A 20,463-nucleotide genomic window follows, 5' to 3' on the forward strand; every position below is an offset into this window, starting at 1 on the left:
TTCCAAGAAATAATTCCAATAATAATGAGCTTTTGTTCTCTCTGGAATAAAACAGCCCCACACTTAGTGCTCACTTCCATCCCAAATTTCATTGTCTCTAGTCTTGATGATCCCAAGCCCCTGCCAGACCACGTCATTAGCACTGCTCAAATTGTGTCTTCATAACTTCAGGCCATTTCTCCCTTCACATAAGATGAATGGCTAAGTGAGCTGTTCATTGCTCTGCCCTCATCCTTCAGAGCCACTTGTGAATGGAGAAGTAGAGTAGTGGTGGCCCACTTTTAGCAAGCTCCAATAAATCAAGCCAAGTCAGGATGGGGTGAAGCAGGCTTGATTTTTCCCTCCTCCACCAGTTAGTTACAGGTTTTAGGGGTAAAGGTCAAAGAGCTGACTTTTAAACATGTCCAGAATGAAATATCCAAGAGATGTGTCAAGTGGGCAGCTAGAGAAATGAGTTTGGGACTTTGGAGAGAGGTCATGATTGACACGACAAATTTGGAAGGAATCAATATGCAAATAGTATTTAAGGCCACATACAAATGGTATATAAATATATCATTATATAAATGCTATTTAAAGACTGGATGAGATGACAAGAGAACTATAGGATGGAACGAAATGGACCAAGTATAATCAGTTATGATGTAACATTGGTTTTGAAATCATAAAACTGTTCCAATGCAACTCCTGTATCTGAGAGCGTAACATGGATAATCCATAATCCATAATCCATAATCTGCAACATGGATTTCACATTTGTTTATATGATTTCATCAACAAGAAACACGGTGAACACAGAAAATTGCACTGACTGGAAACAAGCCACGGGGGAACACACAAGCACAACTGAAACTTCTACCAGTTACTTCATGCAACACACATGTTTCTGGCCATACTTCACTAATGTCACTAATGTGACAATCTTCCCTCCGATGTCAGATAACCCTCCTTCTATTATTTCACAAGAATATACAACCTGCAGTTTCCTCTGATGCATGCTTTTCCTAGCAAACTTAAAGGTTTTTTCCTAGCTATATACCACATTTCTTGCAGTATTAAGTATTGAAATTCATTGTATAAAACTGCTTATTAGGGGGCGCCTGGGTGGCTCAGTGGGTTAAGCCGCTGTCTTCGGCTCAGGTCATGATCTCAGGGTCCTGGGATCGAGTCCCGCATGGGTCTCTCTGCTCAGCAGAGAGCCTGCTTCCCTCTCTCTCTCTCTCTACCTGCCTCTCCATCTACTTGCGGTTTCTCTCTGTCAAATAAATAAATAAAACCTTTAAAAAAAAAAAAACTGCTTATTAGGTCCCTGTCTTTTACATGTCACTAAGTTTTTGAGTAGTAGTCTAACCCATTTGCCCCTTACATTCTCTGTTTTCTCTATTCAATTTGGCATAGTGCAGTGATCTTTAGGAGCCCCTCAAAGAAATGATGGCAGAACTGAGTGCTCTGAAGGTGGGGCCTTCCAATCCTGAGGCTGCAGAGAAGGGGAAGCAGCACAGAAACCCAAGTGCTCAATAAGCATCTAATTTAATCCCCACCTTCTACCTAGGCATCTACATCAGCATTTTCATCACAGCTGCCGGTACATAAATGTGTGATGGGAAGAGTATGGCTTTAAGGTCAAAGTCCTGAGTTTCTTCACTCTATCACTTGGCACGTGATTTCTCCTTAAAATGAAGATCATGATACCTCATGGATTTGGGTGGAGATAAAACTAGTACCTTCTCTGGTACCTGTACATTAAGTACTGTAAAATTTTTGTATTTCTTCTCCTTGACAAACATACAGATACATACACAATTACAAAAAATAATGCTACATTCTCTCATTTTATCAAGAAATATATATGATGGGGCACCTGGGTGGCTCAGTGGGTTAAGCTCTGCCTTCAGCTCAAGTCATGATCTCAGGGTCCTGGGATCGAGCCCTGCCTCGGGCTCTCCGCTCAGCAGGGAGACTGCTTCCCCCTTTCTCTCTGCCTGCCTACTTGTGATCTCTCTCTCTGTGTCAAATAAATAATTAAAATCTTAACAAAAAAAAAGAAATACATATGCTTACATATTGAAAAAAAATTTCCACCCATTTTGCTCCCTATCATAATGGGAACACATATGTCCTATTATTCCACCCCAAAATTTAACCAGAATGAACATTTTTAATGAGTTATATTAATAAGCCACTAATCCCAATATATGAATATTGAACTCCCCCCTTTTAGCTGGAGGCATGGATGAAACAGATCCAAAGATACATTCAGGAATCGTTGTATCTCCTTACAACTTCTTACCAAGTCAATGAGCATTACCATGCAGCACCCAAGACTAAGAAAGGAGCTTCTTACTTGCAGGAATCACATGGGGAAAAGCTATTTAATCACGCTTTCATTTAGTAAAGTCCTAACTAAAATGTATCAGCTACAAATTTTAACTTTAAAAAAAAAAAAAAGAAGAAGCTGTCTATACCCAATACAACTGTGTACAAATATGTGCTACACATAACAGTTTCACAGAAAATCTAATGAATTAATAATGTATTCAATAAAGGAAATTACAATTCGCCGATAGGGAAGAAGCTTCAAATGTCAAAGGTCCATAAAAATCCACTGTTCATACTTAAGAATTTACAGAGAAATGACATAGTGTCTGAGATTTGCTTTAAAAATGAATTCAGGGGACGCCTGGGTGGCTCAGTTGGTTAAGCAGCTGCCTTCGGCTCAGGTCATGATCCCAGCGTCCTGGGATCGAGTCCCACATCGGGCTTCTTGCTCAGCGGGGAGCCTGCTTCTCCCTCTGCCTCTGCCTGCCATTCTGTCTGCCTGTGCTTGCTCTCTCCCTCTCTCTCTCTGGTAAATAAATAAAATCTTTGAGAAAAAAAAAAAAAGATTTATTTTTTTAAAAATAAATAAATAAATAAAAATGAATTCAGTCAAAAAAAAAAGAGAGAGAGAAAACTAACAAAAGGCTGATAAATGTCGAAGCTTAGCTGGTGTGTCACTGGGGTTCATTATTCTATTTTCTCTTTTTTTATATATACATATATGAAATTTTCCACTTTAAAAAGATATTTTTTGATTCAGATTTTTGATTCCCATCCCATCTCCCTGACAGAGATTCTGATTCAGAAATGGAGTCCTCAGTCAGGAATGGTGTTCTGGAATACACATGAGCTATTTCTGATTAAGGTCATCACACACATACTTTGGGAAATACTGAACCAGATGACGGCATTATTAATGACAGAAGATAATTAAGACAGGAAATAAAGAGTTAAAATATTTTTTCTGTATATACATCTAATGTATGTTAGAAACAATTAGATGTTTCTATACATCTATTTGCCTTTGGAATCATGATATAAGCAAATGTTTAGGCCCGTATACGAGAAGCAAAACATCAAGAAATAATCATCAAAACCACCATCAATCAGTTTTTCAAAAGAAAGAACAGTAGTCACTGCTGTTTTCTTTTGAGTCAAAAATTTCCTCAATCTTCAGATTTGCAGGAGAGTAATTACAAAGCTTAACCATCAGAAAAGTTTTTAAAACATATTTTCCCAGAAAAAAATAATGCACTGAGCCATAAATTGGCTTTCTGTATTGGAATAGAAGATTAAAGCTAATGCCTAAAATTACATATCCAATTAATTTTTTATTGTGTTTCACACTTAGGTAATGATCTGTGATATCAGATTATATCAATATCACTTATATCTACAGGAGCCTCTTCACATAACATACACCAGGCGCTTAAAAACAAACATAGTCCAAGTTAAATAATATTCTCATTTTTATAAAGATCCTCTCAAAATGTCTCTAAATTTATTCTTAAGCTGTGAGTTTAATAAATATAAAATGCAATCCAAGTATTAGTTATAAAAAATAACATTATGAAAAGCAATCTCATTACTTTATATTACTGGGTATATCAGACTGTAGGACATACAAAAATAAGTGTTAAAAAAAGGTGGAGGGAAAGTAACATCAAAGATTACACAGAAAAACAAAACACAGGACGAAAACATGAGAATGTGGTTGCTATGCTACAGACCCAACAAAACTCAGTCATCTGTTCAATACAGATACCACCTGGAATCCTACTTGGCATGGCCCCATCAGGGCGCTCAACAACATACAGGTTTATTCATTCTTCCAATTATAATTTATTAAGCACCTGCTGTTTAGAAGAATATGGTGTACCTGGGTAAGATGGAACAAATCACAAAATAATTATCTACTCTTTGAATATGGCAAGTACAGACTGTGTCATATGCTGCATATTCTAATTATTTAAGGTGTGATTATGCTTTCGTTTTAACCTTCGTATTATTTTATTTCATGAATCTATGAAATTGTAAAAGCATAACCTGACTTACAAGTCTTTAAATACCTTGACTGCCTTCAGCATTTTTGAAGGAATAAGAAAAAGAATTAACTTTTCACTGTCACTGCAACAACACAATAAAGACTCTATGGAAGCAATAGTGGTTCTTATTTCCAAAAATCAAGCAAATATCTACAAAATTTAAACCCTGCAGACAATTCCAAGCATAGAGTAAACCAGCAATTCTTACATTTTTAGTTTCAACACCCCTAAACACTCAAAAAAATTATTAAGAACCCCAAGGAGGTTTTTGCTAATGTTGGTGAAATCTGATGATATTTGCCATTTTACTATTGAAAACTGAAAAGAACGTAAATATTGATATATTAATTCATTTTAAAATAATAAACTCATTACATGCTAATATAAGCAGTGTATTTTATGTGAATAACTATATTTTCTAAAAAATTTGTGACAAAGGGGCACTGAATTATATTTTTTATATCTCTTTCAATGCCTAGCTTAATAGAAGACAGCTAGGTTCTCATATCTCCTTTCACAATCAATTTCTCTGCTGTTACTTGTTATTTGGTTGAAATATATGAAAAATATCCATCTTCACAGACATATGTAACCAGAAAAGGATTTAAATAGTCTTGACAGATAGTTATAGATATTCCTCCTCCACATTATATTCATTTGACAAGTGGTAGTTTCTTAGAATTTAATTGCGATGTGAAATCAGACACTAATACATAAAAACCCTTTGGTCTGCCTTGTACTTCAAGTCACAACTTGAGTAAGCAATCAATAAATATTGATGATGATAAGAGTAATATTACTCCTGTCTTCAAATCACACCAAGATAAAAATATGAATTCCAAACTTACACTCTTAATATTTTCAGGAATGAAAATTCTATAATATTCCTGACAAATTCCAATGTTGAATCTGTAGACTCAACAATGCTTTCTTATATAAACCATCTAAACTTTACTCTTTCCAATATAGATATATTTTATTTCCCTCTCATTTGGTTTTTCTTCCTTTCCAGAAGTTCTAATAGTATAGGTGTTGTGGCCCACATAGCAAAGTTCTCTCTTCTGCAATTAAAGACTTTGATTGGTCCTGTTCAAATTCCAAGATTTTTATAAACAGGCAAAGCTACATACCTACATGGAGGTAAACCAACACCAACACAATCTATCAGTGGAACTTGTGAGACAAGCCAGCATTAAAAACTCATTACAATGGCCCACAAAGCCAGAGAAACACACAAAACCTATTCCTCATTTTGGGCAGGGTTTTGACATTTATGTTTTGTTTGGTTTGGTTTGGTTGTTTATGTAGCTAACTGAATCTAAATGTGTTTGTTGTTTGAACTATGAGCTTTCCCATGTCTTATTATTAAAATACATTCATAAGTTCAATTAAGATTTATTGAATACCTATTATGTTCCATTCTAGGTGTTGGAGATACAATAAAGAACAATAAGACTTCATTACATTCAGAGTTCCTTTATCTCTATCATAGAAAGGGATAGCCAATAAAGAAGTAGACATCTAAATAACAAAGGAAATTTAAGAGTATAATCAATGTTACAAAAATGTAAAAGCAGGTGAAGAGATGGAGAACAACCAGTTGGGAGAAGGGAATGGGCGATTACCTTAAACAAACAAGTCTTTACTGAGGAGATGTCTTTAGAACTGCTGAATGACTGGCTCTGAAGATCTGGATTGACAGTGTTCCAGTTAGAGGCAAGGAAGCCCAAGTGCCAAGACTGGAACTGAAACATGCAAGTCTGACTGAAACATACTGACCAAAGAGGAGTCTGACAAGTATGCTGACCAGGAGGAAGCCAGAGCTATTGTGGCAGATGCCAGGTCATAAAGGGAATTAAAGGGAAGCTGATTTTACATGGCACCTTAATGGGTCTCACAACCTGATGAAGCCACCTGTCTTTTTGAAAATAGAGATGATGATACTAAAAATAGGGGGAAAGACAAAACTAGAAGTCACAAGACATAGGTTCAAATTCCAGTTCTTCCTACTGTATCTTAGGAGAAAAAAAAGTAAAACTAATATTTATTTAGTGCTGAGAACTGCCAAGCTTTAAATCAGGCATTGATTCTGTCTTATTTAATTCAACTTGGGTTATTTTTTCAGGTCTCTAAGCTTCAGTTTTTAACCTTATTAAGTGAAAAGAATCATAAGTAATATGTGTTGCGGTTATATTGTAGGTTGTCGAGTATATAAAAAATCTAACATGTAAAATTCTTTAATGATTGAATAATTAAAAGTATTATCATTATAGATAAACATATTTCTTCTTTAAGTTATCATTTGTATGACATCTGCCCTCCCTAGTGTAGGGTATTCTAGTATTTCTGGTATAGAAAAAGCCCACTATTTGAAAATCACTTATGATGATCACCAAACCAAAGAGCTAAGAAGGGCATTAAGACAGTCTAGAGAGCTAGCTCCCCAATTTGAGCTAAATCAGGCCTATGACCACGATACTATTTCACCCTCTATTAATTCATGGCTTTCTTAATTGTTTCAATTTACAACAGTGCCCTTCTAAATCTACAAGAATCGACTTGCAAAGGAAGGACTCTTGTTTCTTGGCGTCCCTTCATGGGTATGGAGCTGTTGTCACACTCAACACCTGTGAAGTGGTGTCATGAGATCTCACATTACTGAACAGGAAACCAAGATGATTACGAATCTTCGAAAACTTGGAAGAAACTGATAAGGACAGTAAAACAGCCTAATGAATGAAAGCTGGCCAAGAAAAGTGATAAGGAAGGCATCACACCCAACACGGAGGAATGTTGTAACTACTCAAGTACATTTCACCAAAAAAAAAAAAAAAAAACAACAAAAACAAAAACCCTCAAAAAAATCACATTTTAATAAAGTTTCAATTACTATTATTCAGAAGCTTTCAATACATATCATTTCACTTACTTATGCAGTATCCAGAGAGTAGCCAAAGTAAATGACAGGTGGAATATTCTGTGCATTCTGTGAAGTATATTATCCTTAAAAATAACTGCCAAAGTTTCATTTGCTAACTCGGTATTACTTCTATCAGCTGATTAATCCTCTGATTCAAACTGTGAACTTATAAGAGCAAAGACTTCATAATTCACTTTTGCAACCTTTGACTCTAGCATACTTCAGGGCTTATAGCAGATACTTAAGCACTTTTACCAAATGAAAGAAAGCCCACTCCCAAACTTCCAAACAAATCCACCTACAAGGAATTATTAACTCCAAAATTCCCCAAGCTCACTACTTACCTCTGGTATACAAGTTCCTGTGAAACCAAACAAGCCATTGGCGTTGTCACTTTTTTGTATTATTAATCTTGCTGTAGTATTCTCTTCAGAAATGCGAGCTCCTCCATATACAGAGACTAGTTTAAGAATGAATAATTCTTCTCCCTCCTCTTCATTATCATCTCTTGCAGAAATAATGAATGATTTGTTAGTTTCTCCCTGTCTGAACTCCAGATACCCAGAAACTGGGTGTAAATCACTCTTTGCTGGCATAGCATGAAGTTCATAAATTTCTTCCAGGGTCAGTTTCCGCTCATAAGACCTCACATCCTGCATCAAACCTGTAAATCTGTCATTGCCATTTATTCCTGCCCCAATTCTCAGTGTTCCAGGACCTGAAATTAGAAATGGGTTTAATTGCTAAAATATCCACAAGAATCCTGTCCCACATTACAAGTGTAATTCAGAAAGTGAAGCAACTGTGTTGAGAGGTTTTATTAGATAAGTAAAACACATAACGAGTATATAATCAAATAAAGGTTACTTTCTGTTACAATGAGACATGAATCTGTAATTGCTGGGATTTAAAATATTTTGTACATGTGTATATATGTGTGTATATGTATACATGTTTGTATCGGTGTATATTTAGATAGACATTTCTTCCAGAAAATTTTAAAATTTCCTTGCACACCTAAGAATGCAATGATTCAATTCAGTCACAATTTTTTAAACTTTTTTATTACTATTCTTTGAGAACGTCAAGGCTTAATCTATTAGAAATACATCTTGAGTTAAATAAAGCTGTGAGAATTCAACAACAGTTTTCATGGACCAAATATAACTCTTTATCCAAACAATTAATGCAAAGGAAGTAGAAAAAGAAGTATTCCTTCCCAGTAACGGTATCATAGGCAAGTCTTACAGACTTGTTCATGGTAATCACAACAGGCAGCCCGATTATATTACTCTATATCAATAACAATCTTTTTCAAAATTTACCAGTTCTTACTTCTTTACTTATTCCCTCTCCAATAACTCAAGTAAGACATTTATATAAGATGAGAGCTTGGCAGTGTTTTGGGGGGAAAAAGTATAAGCAATTTTTTTTTTATCAAAATCATCCACCATGGGCACCTTTTCTTTTTTTTTTTTCAAGGCACCTTTTTTTTACAAGTCACTACCCAGGTGGTTCTTTCAGGGTAGTCAGAAGTAACCTGCATCATTATCACAGTGACCCCCATGCGTTCTCCAGTGGTTCTGGGTGGACTATTTAGTAGTAAGAGTAATATATCTACAACAGGCAGAAGTATGGATAAACATTATCAACAATACTGGGCAAAAGAAGCCAGGCCCTCAAGTATACACACTGCTCAATTCTATTTACTATTTAAAAAATTATTAAACAATTAAAACTACTTAAAAACTATTACTATATTAAAAACTATTTACTATTTAAAAACAGGAGAAGCTAATCTTATGCTCTTGGAAATGGCAATAGAAGGTGGGCAGGCTGGTGAGTTAGTGACTGGAGAAGAGCCGGGGGCTTCTGGAATGCTGTTTCGTGCTCTGGGGGCTAGCTACACGGGTACTGAAACTGATGCATTTAAAGTTTTAAAGACTGATCTACTTGTATAGTTGCAACATGTACACTTTTATATATTTTATACTAAACATATATTTCATCAGTAAATTTAAGTTTTATATAAACTTTAAAATTCTCCTTTCCAAGTTACAAATTACAAAAATAACCTAAGTTCCTTACAGTAAACTAAACAGGGAAAAGAAACACCCAGCTCTCACTTTCCTCAATCTTTCTCACTCGTTCTAACAACATGCCATAACCAAATGAATCAACGTATTCACACAATCAAAAGGTGATTAATTTAATGTTACAAAGTGCTATAAACATAATCCTTGTGGTTGAAATCAGTAGTGTGTACATGTTGTTTCCTTTGCCTGTCTTTTTTTCTACTGGGACCAAAATACAACCAGATATCCAGTTCAGGAGGTTCAGGAGGTTCAGAAGGAAATTATTCTATTAAGCTATAACTGTACAAGCTGTGTTCTACTTTCTTTCTAAGTAAAAAAAATGATCACATCCTAGGATAGGGGGCCTGGGAAGGAAATGGTGATTATAATGGAGATAACCAATGTTTGTGTTTAAATATGCACAAAGATATAGTTCTAAAAGAAACAGCAATAATCCAGCTTAAATACAACAAAGATTATTTCTTCAAAGCTCTCCATAGAATTCAGCACTTTATCTACTGATACCATAAACCCCTGTAAGGGCGCCGGGGTGCCTCAGTCATTAAGCGTCTGCCTTCGGCTTAGGTCATGATCCCTGGGTCCTGGGATTGAGCCCCGCATCCGGCTCCTTGCTCAGTGACAAGCCTATTTCTCCCTCTCCCACTCTCCCTGCTTGTGTTCCAGCTCTCACTGTGTCTCTCTCTGTCAAATAAATAAATAAAATCTTTGAAAAAAAAAAAAAACACAAAAAACAAAACAACCCTGTAATTGATGGGCTTTTAAAAGTACTTTTTCTTTCTTGATTCCTCTTTAACCTACGCCCACCTACTCCACCTCCAACAAGACCTCCCAAGCAAGAATTCCCCAAACACAATATGCTCTTTCACATTTCCACCTCTCTGCTCTTTTTTCTAAATAGAATTATCATGCCCCATCCCTCCTCCTACCAGTGGAAGGATAAATATTCCTCCATCATAATCTTTTCCTTTCTTCCACAACACGCTGAAGTGATCTCTTTGCATCTCTCTCTCCCAGAACCTATTTTACGTACCTCAGGGGCAGACACTGCCTGATTCATTTCTGCAACACCCAGTACAGAACTTATGGTCTTAGAAGGTGTAAGTTTTATTTAAAGAAATTAAACCAATACACAAGCAGACTTTTTAATACCTGTTAGCCTTCTTAAGAAATCAGAATTTTTAAAGATCCAAAATTCAGAATCCTATTTATAAAGATGACACTCACCATCAGTAATGGCTTCTCCTTTCAGGCTCTTGATTCCTCTGGGCATTGTATTTCCATCAAGGTAGAATTCAATTATACCATCATCCAGGATAATTAGAAGATGAAGCCAAACATTTTCTTCTAAATACCTTGTGACTGTTGTCTTGGCAATATATGTAGCATTGGAACCCAAAGTTTTGTAATGAAGAGAAAGTGTCAAATGGGATTCGTTTGTTTGAACTTTTACCCCATAGTAGATGTTTCCATTACCATCATCCTTTGCTATAACAAATCCGTTTGTATTGGCATTGGGCATTACCCAAGCTGAAAAGGTAAAGTTGGCAATTGAGTTGTTCCTGGAAGGATGATATTTTGGATTAACAGTTCCAAATGCACCCTCTAGTCCACTAAAGTACAAAGCATCTGTTCCACTGTGGCGACGCCGCATGTGTGGCTGTAAATGTACAGTGCTAGGGAAAATTCCAACCAGCAAAAAATCTACCATTGGAGGCAAACCATCAGTGAAGTCACCGGACAGTATTTCCCAGCCTACTCGTACGTCACCAAACACACCCTGCTGCCTCAAAATGGTAAAGTTGGTAATATAAGACATATCATCTTCTGAGAGTACATCTTCTGCAACTTCTCTCTCTAAGCACTCTGAGTCCAAGATGAACACTCCAAAAGGATCATCGTTGAATGGAATCATTACTGTCACCTGAAGGTTGGTTCCTGCTAGTTGGCCCCCAGGACCTGGGGATCCACCTGTAAAAAGATGATTTATAATGAATAAGAAGTCAGAATTTGAAGTACTTTATAATATAAGGGGAAGACAAAAGGAATCTGATGAGCAAACTTCTGGTTAAATAATATATTCATTGATCAATGGAACAACTGTGTCACCATATGATTTTCATCATATTTTCAGGTGTATTTTGGTTCAGAATAATTTCATTAATAATCAAGTCTGAAAAGAGGATATTAACTAGGGAGTTTTAATTCCTGTGCTGAAAACCAAAAGTGATGGGAAAATTGATCGTTTAAATTGTTTAAATGGTACAAAGACCAAGCTTTAAGCTTCATGAATGTGTACTTCCTAACTTCCATTAATATTTTATTGGAGATACTTTACTTGGTATGAAAAAAATCTGTTTACAAGTTTGAAGATGAATGTAAGTCTCCATCCATAAAATTTAATCAAGCTAAGACCACAAAATGAATGTTAAAAATAACACTTCTGTCAAAAGGGTGTTTTTGACATTTAAAATTGAATAATCAAGATACACTTACTTCTACATTAATTGCATTTTCTATACAGCTCTAATTATTTACTTGTGAAATATTAAACTTCAGTAGTGAAATAAAAAAAGATGGAAAAACACAACACCTGATACGTTTACAAGCTTTAAAATATAAAATTCATTGAATTCAGGAATTTTATCTGGAAAAGCATGGAGAATTATTGGTTTGGCTTCTTCTCCATCCATAAAGTTAACAATCCCTGAAGTTTCATAGAACTCTTGTCCAGGCTGCAAAGCAGAATCATTCTGAAACAGCTGCCAAGCCACAGAAACATTGCCAAAGTGTCCTCGATGCCTCAAAATCCTACATAACAAAGAAAATTAATTTTTATGAAAAATGTATAAGTAGTGAATTTTACTCTAATGATACCTTTCAGTGTTATCTCAGAAATATTCTTTTTCTGTTTATTGTCTTTAATATAAACCAGTCAGCCAGTCCTTACTGAGTAACCATGATGAATCTCATGGTAAGAGAAAGAGGCAGAACTTTAAATAACAAAGAGAAGCAGTCTTAAAAGTCATAGTCTTCAAGTCCAAACTGAGGGATAAATTCCAAAACCCAAATGAAAAATATTTAGATGAAAACTGGCAAAAGTTTTTCAAAAGTAAAGGAGAAGACCTCAGATAGCTGGAGTCTCTCCATCCTGACAGACGACAGAATTTGGGATGAGGAGAGTGGGTATGATAATTTCCCTTTACCCCTAAAGTCATTTTTTTTTTTTTTAAGAGTTTATTAGTTTGAAAGAGAGTGAGAAAGAACACAAGCAGGGTGAAGGGAAGAGGAAGAAACAGACTGCCCCTGAGCAGGGAACCCGATGAGGGGCTTGATCCCAGGACCCTGGGATCCTGATCCAAGCCGAAGGCAGATGTCCAACCAACTGAGCCACCCAGGTGCCCTTAAAGTATTTTTTTTTTTTTAAACAAGTGGCAGCAACATCAAGTTTACCGTTCATTTGTACTACCAGCTTTGAAATTACTCAATTTTTAACTAATTTCAAATTTTTGAAATAGTAACAATATTTCAAACTTGTGCATACTAAAGGTTTTATTTTATCCAATTTTGAATTTACCTTATGCAAATACACTTACCAAAATGCATTAGTCTTTCCTTCTTCTACTGCTTTGTCAATGGGCTCCAAAGAAAAAATGCCATTTGGGTCATCATTAGCTTCAATTATCACTGTAGCTATTCCATATTGATATACCACTGTGTCACCTAAATTAAAAAGTCAAAACAACAAAGGAGTAGTTAAGCTGCTGTTAAATTCATATTTTAAATTAAGAAGTTTTATAATGAAGGTCATATTTCAGCAAGCATTTCCTCACTGAAGGTCATAAGTAAGAGAGAGATGCCTAAACAAGTTTAATGTGATTTGTCTTTGTGTGAAGACGTACTTCATTGAAAAACACACATGATACTTTCCCATGGGGCGCCTGGGTGGCTCAGTGGGTTAAAGCCTCTGCCTTTGGCTCAGGTCATGATCTCAGGGTCCTGGGATCGAGCCCCACATCAGGCTCTCTGCTCAGCAGGGAGCCTGCTTCCCCTCTCTCTCTGCCTGCCTCTCTGCCTACTTGTGATCTCTGTCCATCAAATAAATAAATAAAATCTTTAAAATAAAAGAAAAACACACATGATACTTTCCCTCGCAATAGGAATATTGCTTCAACAGTTTAATTAGAAATCAAAAACATAGTTTTATCTAATTCCAAAGTTTGGAGGTAGACTGATTTCATAAAAATAATAAAAGGATCATCCCATAACATAAAAAAAAAAACTCCAGTTCATATTAATTGGAATGACTAGCTTGAGCATTTCCCTTTAAATCTCTGTCTTCAGGCAGTAGTTTGATTCTGTCATACACAGAACAAAGCAATCTTAATTGTGCTAAAATTGATTCTTCCACTTGAGTTCCATCCAGAGTGTGTCAGTCCTGTTATACCAAGATATCAGTTCTCTTCTCATCAGTTCCCTGAGGTCCAAAGCTCTTCCTCTTTGCTTCTCCTGCTCCCTATGTAAGCAAAATTCCTCCTCACTTTTTCTCAACACTTGTTAGTCCTCAGGACCAGTTCAAGCAACATATCTCTCAGGAATTCTTCCCTGAATTCCAAAGTTAAGGTAAGAACATCTCCACTGTGTTCCTGTAGCACTTCCCACTTTGTCAGTCTATCATAACGATTATCACATTAGTTTAGTAACACACACACACAAACATGCATACACACATACACATTTTACTATAAGATCCTTGAACAAACCCTTCTTAATCAATTCTATGCCCTAGCAGAGTAGAGCTCCATAACTGGTACACAAAATTTATTTATGAATGTTAGCTGAACTGAAAGAAAGAAAACTTTCAAAATCAGAAGAAGGCAACACTAAAACTAAAATTATAAAATCAGAAATTACATGTAGCAAACCAGCACATTAAAAATAATTTATATAAATATACAACTGTACTAAAACTTACTTGATAATTAGCCGAAGGAAAGAGGGAAATAAATAAATAAATAAAATCCTTTTTTAAAAAAGAAAGATGGAAAAAACATAAAAAATAGTAAATCATTGTATAGGAAATGCTGACAATATAAAGTAATAGAAAACTAAAAATAATCATAAAATTGAAGAAAAACAAAAATAACAAAATCTAATTTTGTCAGGGTTCTGCTATCACGTGCATTTGTCCTGCAACATGTCACAGGTGGTACTAAAAACTCATTCTGTCTCTCCACAGGGGGAATGGACAATATTTAACAAGGGCTCTGAGGATGGCCACATCCTTTGATCCAATAATTCAATCTCGGATATATACCATGAATATTAACTATCAGGCACAGATACCCACTGCCACCACGAGGTCATGCTGGAGATGCTGCCCGTCCAGCCCTCCCGCCATTGATCGCCCTTGATGTTATGACATCATGAATGAGGAGAGGCAAGTGGAAGATAAAGAACACAGAAGGGACGTAAAAGCACAAATTATGTCATCCAACTCTTCATAGCTAAAGTCATTAGATTCTCAGATGCCGCCACATATGGAAAAATACTGAAGACAAATGCAGTGGCAGTATACTTCAGTCCAGCCATCCAATAACACCTCTCTCTCCATCCCTCTCTCTTCCAATACCAATTACATAGTTCCCCAATGATGCATTTTGCAAAATAAATGCCAACCCTCTCCTTGCACAGTGATTTTCCATTCTCTTTATAAGAGGTTTTGACGTTCCAATCCACTACTTTAATCATAATGACATTTTGTTCCTGATAAGAGTTTGAACCCAGTGACATTTTGACCTCAGAGATGTTTGGGACACAGTAATTTTCCCCAGAATCACACCAAAGTAATAAATGGAATCAAGAACTTATTCTACAGTAAACGATATTAAAACAATGGCATTTCTTCATCCACTTTCTACACATGACAGCAAAATTTTCTGTTTTTCACTTTTTTTTTCTGTTTTTCACTTTTATATCACCAAAATTATTTTGACCTGTAGTAATTTCTTTCATTTAAATTTTAGGACAATGACTGAATTCAACAAAATGTGTTTTGTCTACATAAGGCCTAATTTGTGGGTTTTTCTGCAACTGCTAAATTTCTTTTGTGGAGATTATGCTATAAAGTTAAATTGTTTCTCATAAGATGGTAAGATGATACTTTTTAAAATTTTCTTACTAAGTCATGTGAAAATGAGAAAGAGAGAAAGGAAATAGAGAGACAAAACCAGAGAAAGAGAAAGATAGACAAAATGGTGGAGAAAGGCAGCACAAACAAAAATTAAGTGACCTCTTTCTTTTCATTTTCCTCTTTTGGAATATTTCATTACAGAAGCTACAAGGTAAAGCATAGATAGGCCTTCACTGTAAGGGTGGACAGTTGTGGCATGACAGTGACCCAGCACAAGGAGGGGTAAGGAGGGCATCTCCACGGGAGAAAACCTTACTGTTGGATGTTGGAGTCTGAGTGGAATAGGAAGGCATCCACATGCGGATGGAGAGATCCTCGAGCAGGAAGCCAGAACGCTTGTGGGGTAAGAAAGGCAATCTCACTGTGGAAGGAGGGTAAAAGAAGCCATGGGAGTAGGTCCAGGGGACCCAATCAAAGAAGTAAATATATTAAAAGTAAAGAGGGCTGAATTTCACACTCTTCGAGAAGGGAGGGATAAACATGGAAAGAAAAAAACTACAACAAACCCTGTGACAATAGGCAGAAATGGAAACATTGTTGCGAACTCATGGTTTTCAATATAGAGTTGGATATAGAACTGCAGATATAAAAGTGTAGATGTATGTCTATGGAAATACATACCTACATAAAAATGTTCTCAATCTCTGTACACCAGAAGGTCCTAGAAGGAGCATAACTCAGTAACAATAAGCTTACCTAGTGCCCAGATTCTGGTTTCTAAATAACATCTTCACTAAAAAGAACCAGGGCTTCTTGGAAAAATGACTAATTTCAGGGTTGTGACAGGAAAAGTATGAGTTTGGAACAGCTTGCTGTGCCAGGAATAAGAAAATGTTCACATAATAATAGGGACCTGTCAAAAAGACAAAAAAGTCCCCTCAAACAGGCTGCCACTAGCCAAATCTGGGAAAATTTGACCACCAGAACAAAAAAAATAATAGTGAAATATAACCCACTCATTAAACAGAAATCATGAGTCCATACTGATAAAGGGTGAAAGTCTGAGGAGTTCCATGGTATTTGCATAATCCATCTTTCCCACAAAATATTTATTAGTTTCAAAGAAAAAAGTACAAGAGAGAAGCCTGGCAATCACCACCTAAATTGTGGTCAAAAAAACACTGCAGTAAAGGGACAAAACAATATCATGTGTCAACTGAAGAGATGGGAAGAACAAAGAATCAATTCTATGAAAACCTAAAACTAATAATAATGGAGAAATATCAAAGAGACCTAAAATGGAAGATGTTCTACAAAATAACTAGCCTGTAATTTCTATATTATAAAGGTTTATATCATATTATATATTATTAAAATATATTATGTATTCATACATATATATGTATTATGTAATCATATGTATGTATGTATTATATAATCATATAAATATGTATTATAAAATTCCTGTATTATAAAGGAAATCTCTTCTCCAAACTGAAGAGATTAGAGACATGACAACTAAATTCAATGCATGATTTTAATAGAAAGGACATTATTGGGACAGCTGGAGAAATCTGAAGGGTATCTCAAGCAATGACGATGTTAATATTACCTTCCTGATACTAATGATTATACTGTGGTTATATAAGAGAACGTCTTTGTAGGAAAAATGTACCAGTGTATTCAGAGATGATGGGGTATTCTGTCTTCAACTTATTCTCAAAGTGTTCAGAAGAAAACAGCTCTTTGTACACTTAAATGAATAAATATAAAAACAAGCTAAAACCTCTCCAATTTGCTAAAAGTCGGGCCAAAATATTCTAGGACCCAACTACTGAGGTCCAAACATCCTGCTTCACATATAGTACAGAGAAGAAGAAAGAGCCCATCTATTCCCCCCTGCAAATTATCTTTCATTATGGCTACAGCTCCAGAGAATTACCAAATAGACATCTACAGGTGGCTTCCCAGCCAGTATGACCGGTGCCATGCTAGAAGATCAAGGGCTTACAGAATACTGATGCCCTAAGACCTAGGATTACTAAACAAGGCTCAGAGTAGCCTTAGCTAGAAGATTTCTATTCCTTACATGATATCATACTTTTCTCTGTGTGCTACATTGTGGAAAAAGATTGAAAACAATGCCACAGAGTATACCAGGTACATGAAGATTCAATACACACATTCTTCACTCTTTCCCGCAAGAAAGCAATAAAATACGCAATTCTGCTCTCAAACAGTCATCGATGACAGTTAAACAATTAATGTCATCTTGATAAAAGCACTAAAACAAGAGGTCTGCCATAAAAATATAATTGATTTACCTGTTGAATTAAAGAGGATAATATAAAAGGGCTCATCTGTTTCTGGGATATCATCTTCATTAATGAATACAGATATCCCCTGCTTTCGACTTCCAACTGCAAAAACAAGGACTTCTCCTTTTTCAATGGGAACAAAGTCTCCATCTCTTGCGGTAGCCTTCCCATCCATGGTAGCATATTGGACGGTGCAGGCAGCATCAACAGATCCATTTCTGAGCACTGTGAAGTTAGCAATCTCACCTTCCCGAACTCTCACCACACGGGGTTCTGAAATATTGATGAAGAGAAGAAGAAACATGTGAGCTTTTCTGATCCCATCTATATATTTTCATATCACTTCATGTTTCTCCCTGCCCACAAAACAAATACCCTCCATTGTGTCTTTGCTTAAAGATTCAGCTCTGGTGCCATGAAGGCTTCTCTGATGACTTCTAGTCAATAAGCTTCCCCTTGCCTTAATTCCTACAGAAGCCACTGTCTTCAACTTCTAAGTTGTCAGTAAATTAGTTGCTATCTGAAATCCTTGGTCTACTGTTTCATATACCTCATTTCCAAATCTAGATTGTAACTTCCTTGAGAATAAACCCTGATACCTTATATTTTAATTTTGCTACAGCAGTTAGAATGCTGAGCACAGGACTAATTCATTATATACATGTTAACTGGAGGTTGAAAATATGAAGCAATAAAATTTAAGATCTTTAAAAGATTCCTGCAATTATAAATTGAACAGCTTGCAAAAAAGAGCTTAATAAAGCATTAGACGCTGGGGCACCTGGTGGCTCAGTCAGCTGAGCGTCTGCCCTCAGCTCAGGTCGTGATCTCAGGGTCCTGGAACCATGCCCTCATTGGGATCCCTGTTCAGCGGGGAGCCTGCTCTCTACTGCTTGTGTCACTCTCTCTTTCTCTCTGTGTCAAATAAATAAACAAAGTCTTCCAAAAGAAAAAAAAAAAAAAGGGAAGGAATTAGATACCAATTAAGTTCACAAATAAAACTAAAAACTGTCACCTATAAAGAAAAAACTATTGTTTAGAACAAACTAAATGTTAGAGGGGACGTGGGGGGTGGGGATGGGTGAAATAGGTTACGGTATTAAGAAGTTCACCAGGTGATGTACAGAAGTAATGAATCACTAAATTGTACACCCGAATCTAATATAACACTATATGTTAACTATAATTGAATTAAAATAAAATAAAAACTAAGAAATGTCTTGGGTGGCAAAAGAGAGTTCTAAAGAAGAATGGGGAAGCCTTAATTTACATGTCCAGTAAAGATGAGGTTTTAAGTAAGTGAGCATCAATTAGGTATAATACCCAGACCATGAACTGGCTACACCATGAACTGGAAGAAATCTCATGGAAGAGTATCCTTTCTTACACAAACACAAAAGAAATACCCTGGAATTTGAAGGCAGAGGAAGAACAAAGCTAATGAACAGTACTTGTTTTTTTTATTTTCTTTTTCCTTCACAAGACCTTTAAAAATGTTTCTTGGGGTGCCTGGGTGGCTCAGTGGGTTGAGCCATTGCCATCGGCTCAGGTCATGATCCCAGGGTCCTGGAAGGGGGAGCTCCACATCGGGCTCTCTGCTCAGCAGGAAGTCTGCTTGCCCCTCTCTCTGCCTGCCTTTCTACCTACTTGTGATCTCTCCCTCTGTCAAATAAATAAATAAAATCTTTAAATAATATATATATATTTCTTAAAACATCAAATGGATTGAATAATGATCATCCAAACAAATCATGAAATCATATTCAAATAAGTTTCCATTGTGCTGAATTGAAAATGTTCAATTATGAAAGTTATTGAAAACATATATATCTACTATTTAAAAAGATGTAAGCTCACTCAAAAAAGACAGCAACATCACCTGCAAAATAAATGGGGTCATCATTTCTTCTAATCCTCAGAGTTGCAGTTGTTTTATTTCCTATTTTAGCTCCTCCAGTGGCATTAAGTAGAGTAATGGTAAACTCTTCCATTTCCTCTGGAATCTTTTGGAAAATATGACACATGTTTTAAGTTAGGTGATTTGTATAAATAATTCCATTATATATTTCTAAATTATTTTTATCTTTTTAAAAAATAGCTCTATTAATGACAGGACTAAAGTCCATCACCATTTCTGATTCAAGTAGGACTCAGACCCAAAAAAACATTCTAATATGCAGGTCATCCAAAAAGTCACTTCTTTCTGACTCATAAAATGTGATTAAAAAAAAAGAGAGAGAGAAAGAGAGAGAGAGAGATTTTGCCTACAAAAGCAAAAAATATAAATGCCACACAGGTCACATTATTTCTGTAAGAAGATGGGATATATGTTATTTACAAGAAAAAAACAGAAAAATGAATTTTAACCCATTTAGAACAGAGCTCATAAAAGTAACAAAAGCTGAGTTAGCTCTCAAAGGCCTCTTACAAACCTCACTGAAGCTTCACCCATAAAGACCTCATTCCCATGCCCTACCAAGATGAGATTCTCCACCATCTCTGAGCCTATATAAATCTCTAGTTGGACACTATTTCTCTTTCATTCCACCATGTAAGCTAGTGTTCTTCATATCCTAAAATAGAAGACTGTTGGAATTTTATGTCTTAAGGAACAAGCCCAAGGGAAAGAAGAGCC

The 20,463-nt window shown here is 35.9% G+C and overlaps 1 protein-coding gene across 3 annotated transcripts in view; it reads right to left on the reverse strand.

Moving 5' to 3' along the window:
• The window catches only part of ADGRV1 (adhesion G protein-coupled receptor V1), a 541,343-nt gene that overhangs the window by 454,713 nt on the left and 66,167 nt on the right, over positions 1-20,463 (reverse strand). For all 3 annotated transcript variants that reach the window (XM_032335763.1, XM_032335762.1, XM_032335765.1), the window contains 6 exons: positions 19,708-19,831; positions 17,835-18,101; positions 12,974-13,100; positions 11,971-12,188; positions 10,605-11,348; positions 7,629-8,002 (listed from right to left, as the gene is read on the reverse strand). In XM_032335763.1, coding sequence (XP_032191654.1) covers positions 7,629-8,002; positions 10,605-11,348; positions 11,971-12,188; positions 12,974-13,100; positions 17,835-18,101; positions 19,708-19,831 — 1,854 coding nt within the window. The remainder of the gene's footprint in view (positions 1-7,628; positions 8,003-10,604; positions 11,349-11,970; positions 12,189-12,973; positions 13,101-17,834; positions 18,102-19,707; positions 19,832-20,463) is intronic.

This window comes from Mustela erminea, chromosome 3, assembly GCF_009829155.1.
Source record: "Mustela erminea isolate mMusErm1 chromosome 3, mMusErm1.Pri, whole genome shotgun sequence".
Classification (NCBI taxonomy): Eukaryota; Metazoa; Chordata; class Mammalia; order Carnivora; family Mustelidae; genus Mustela; species Mustela erminea.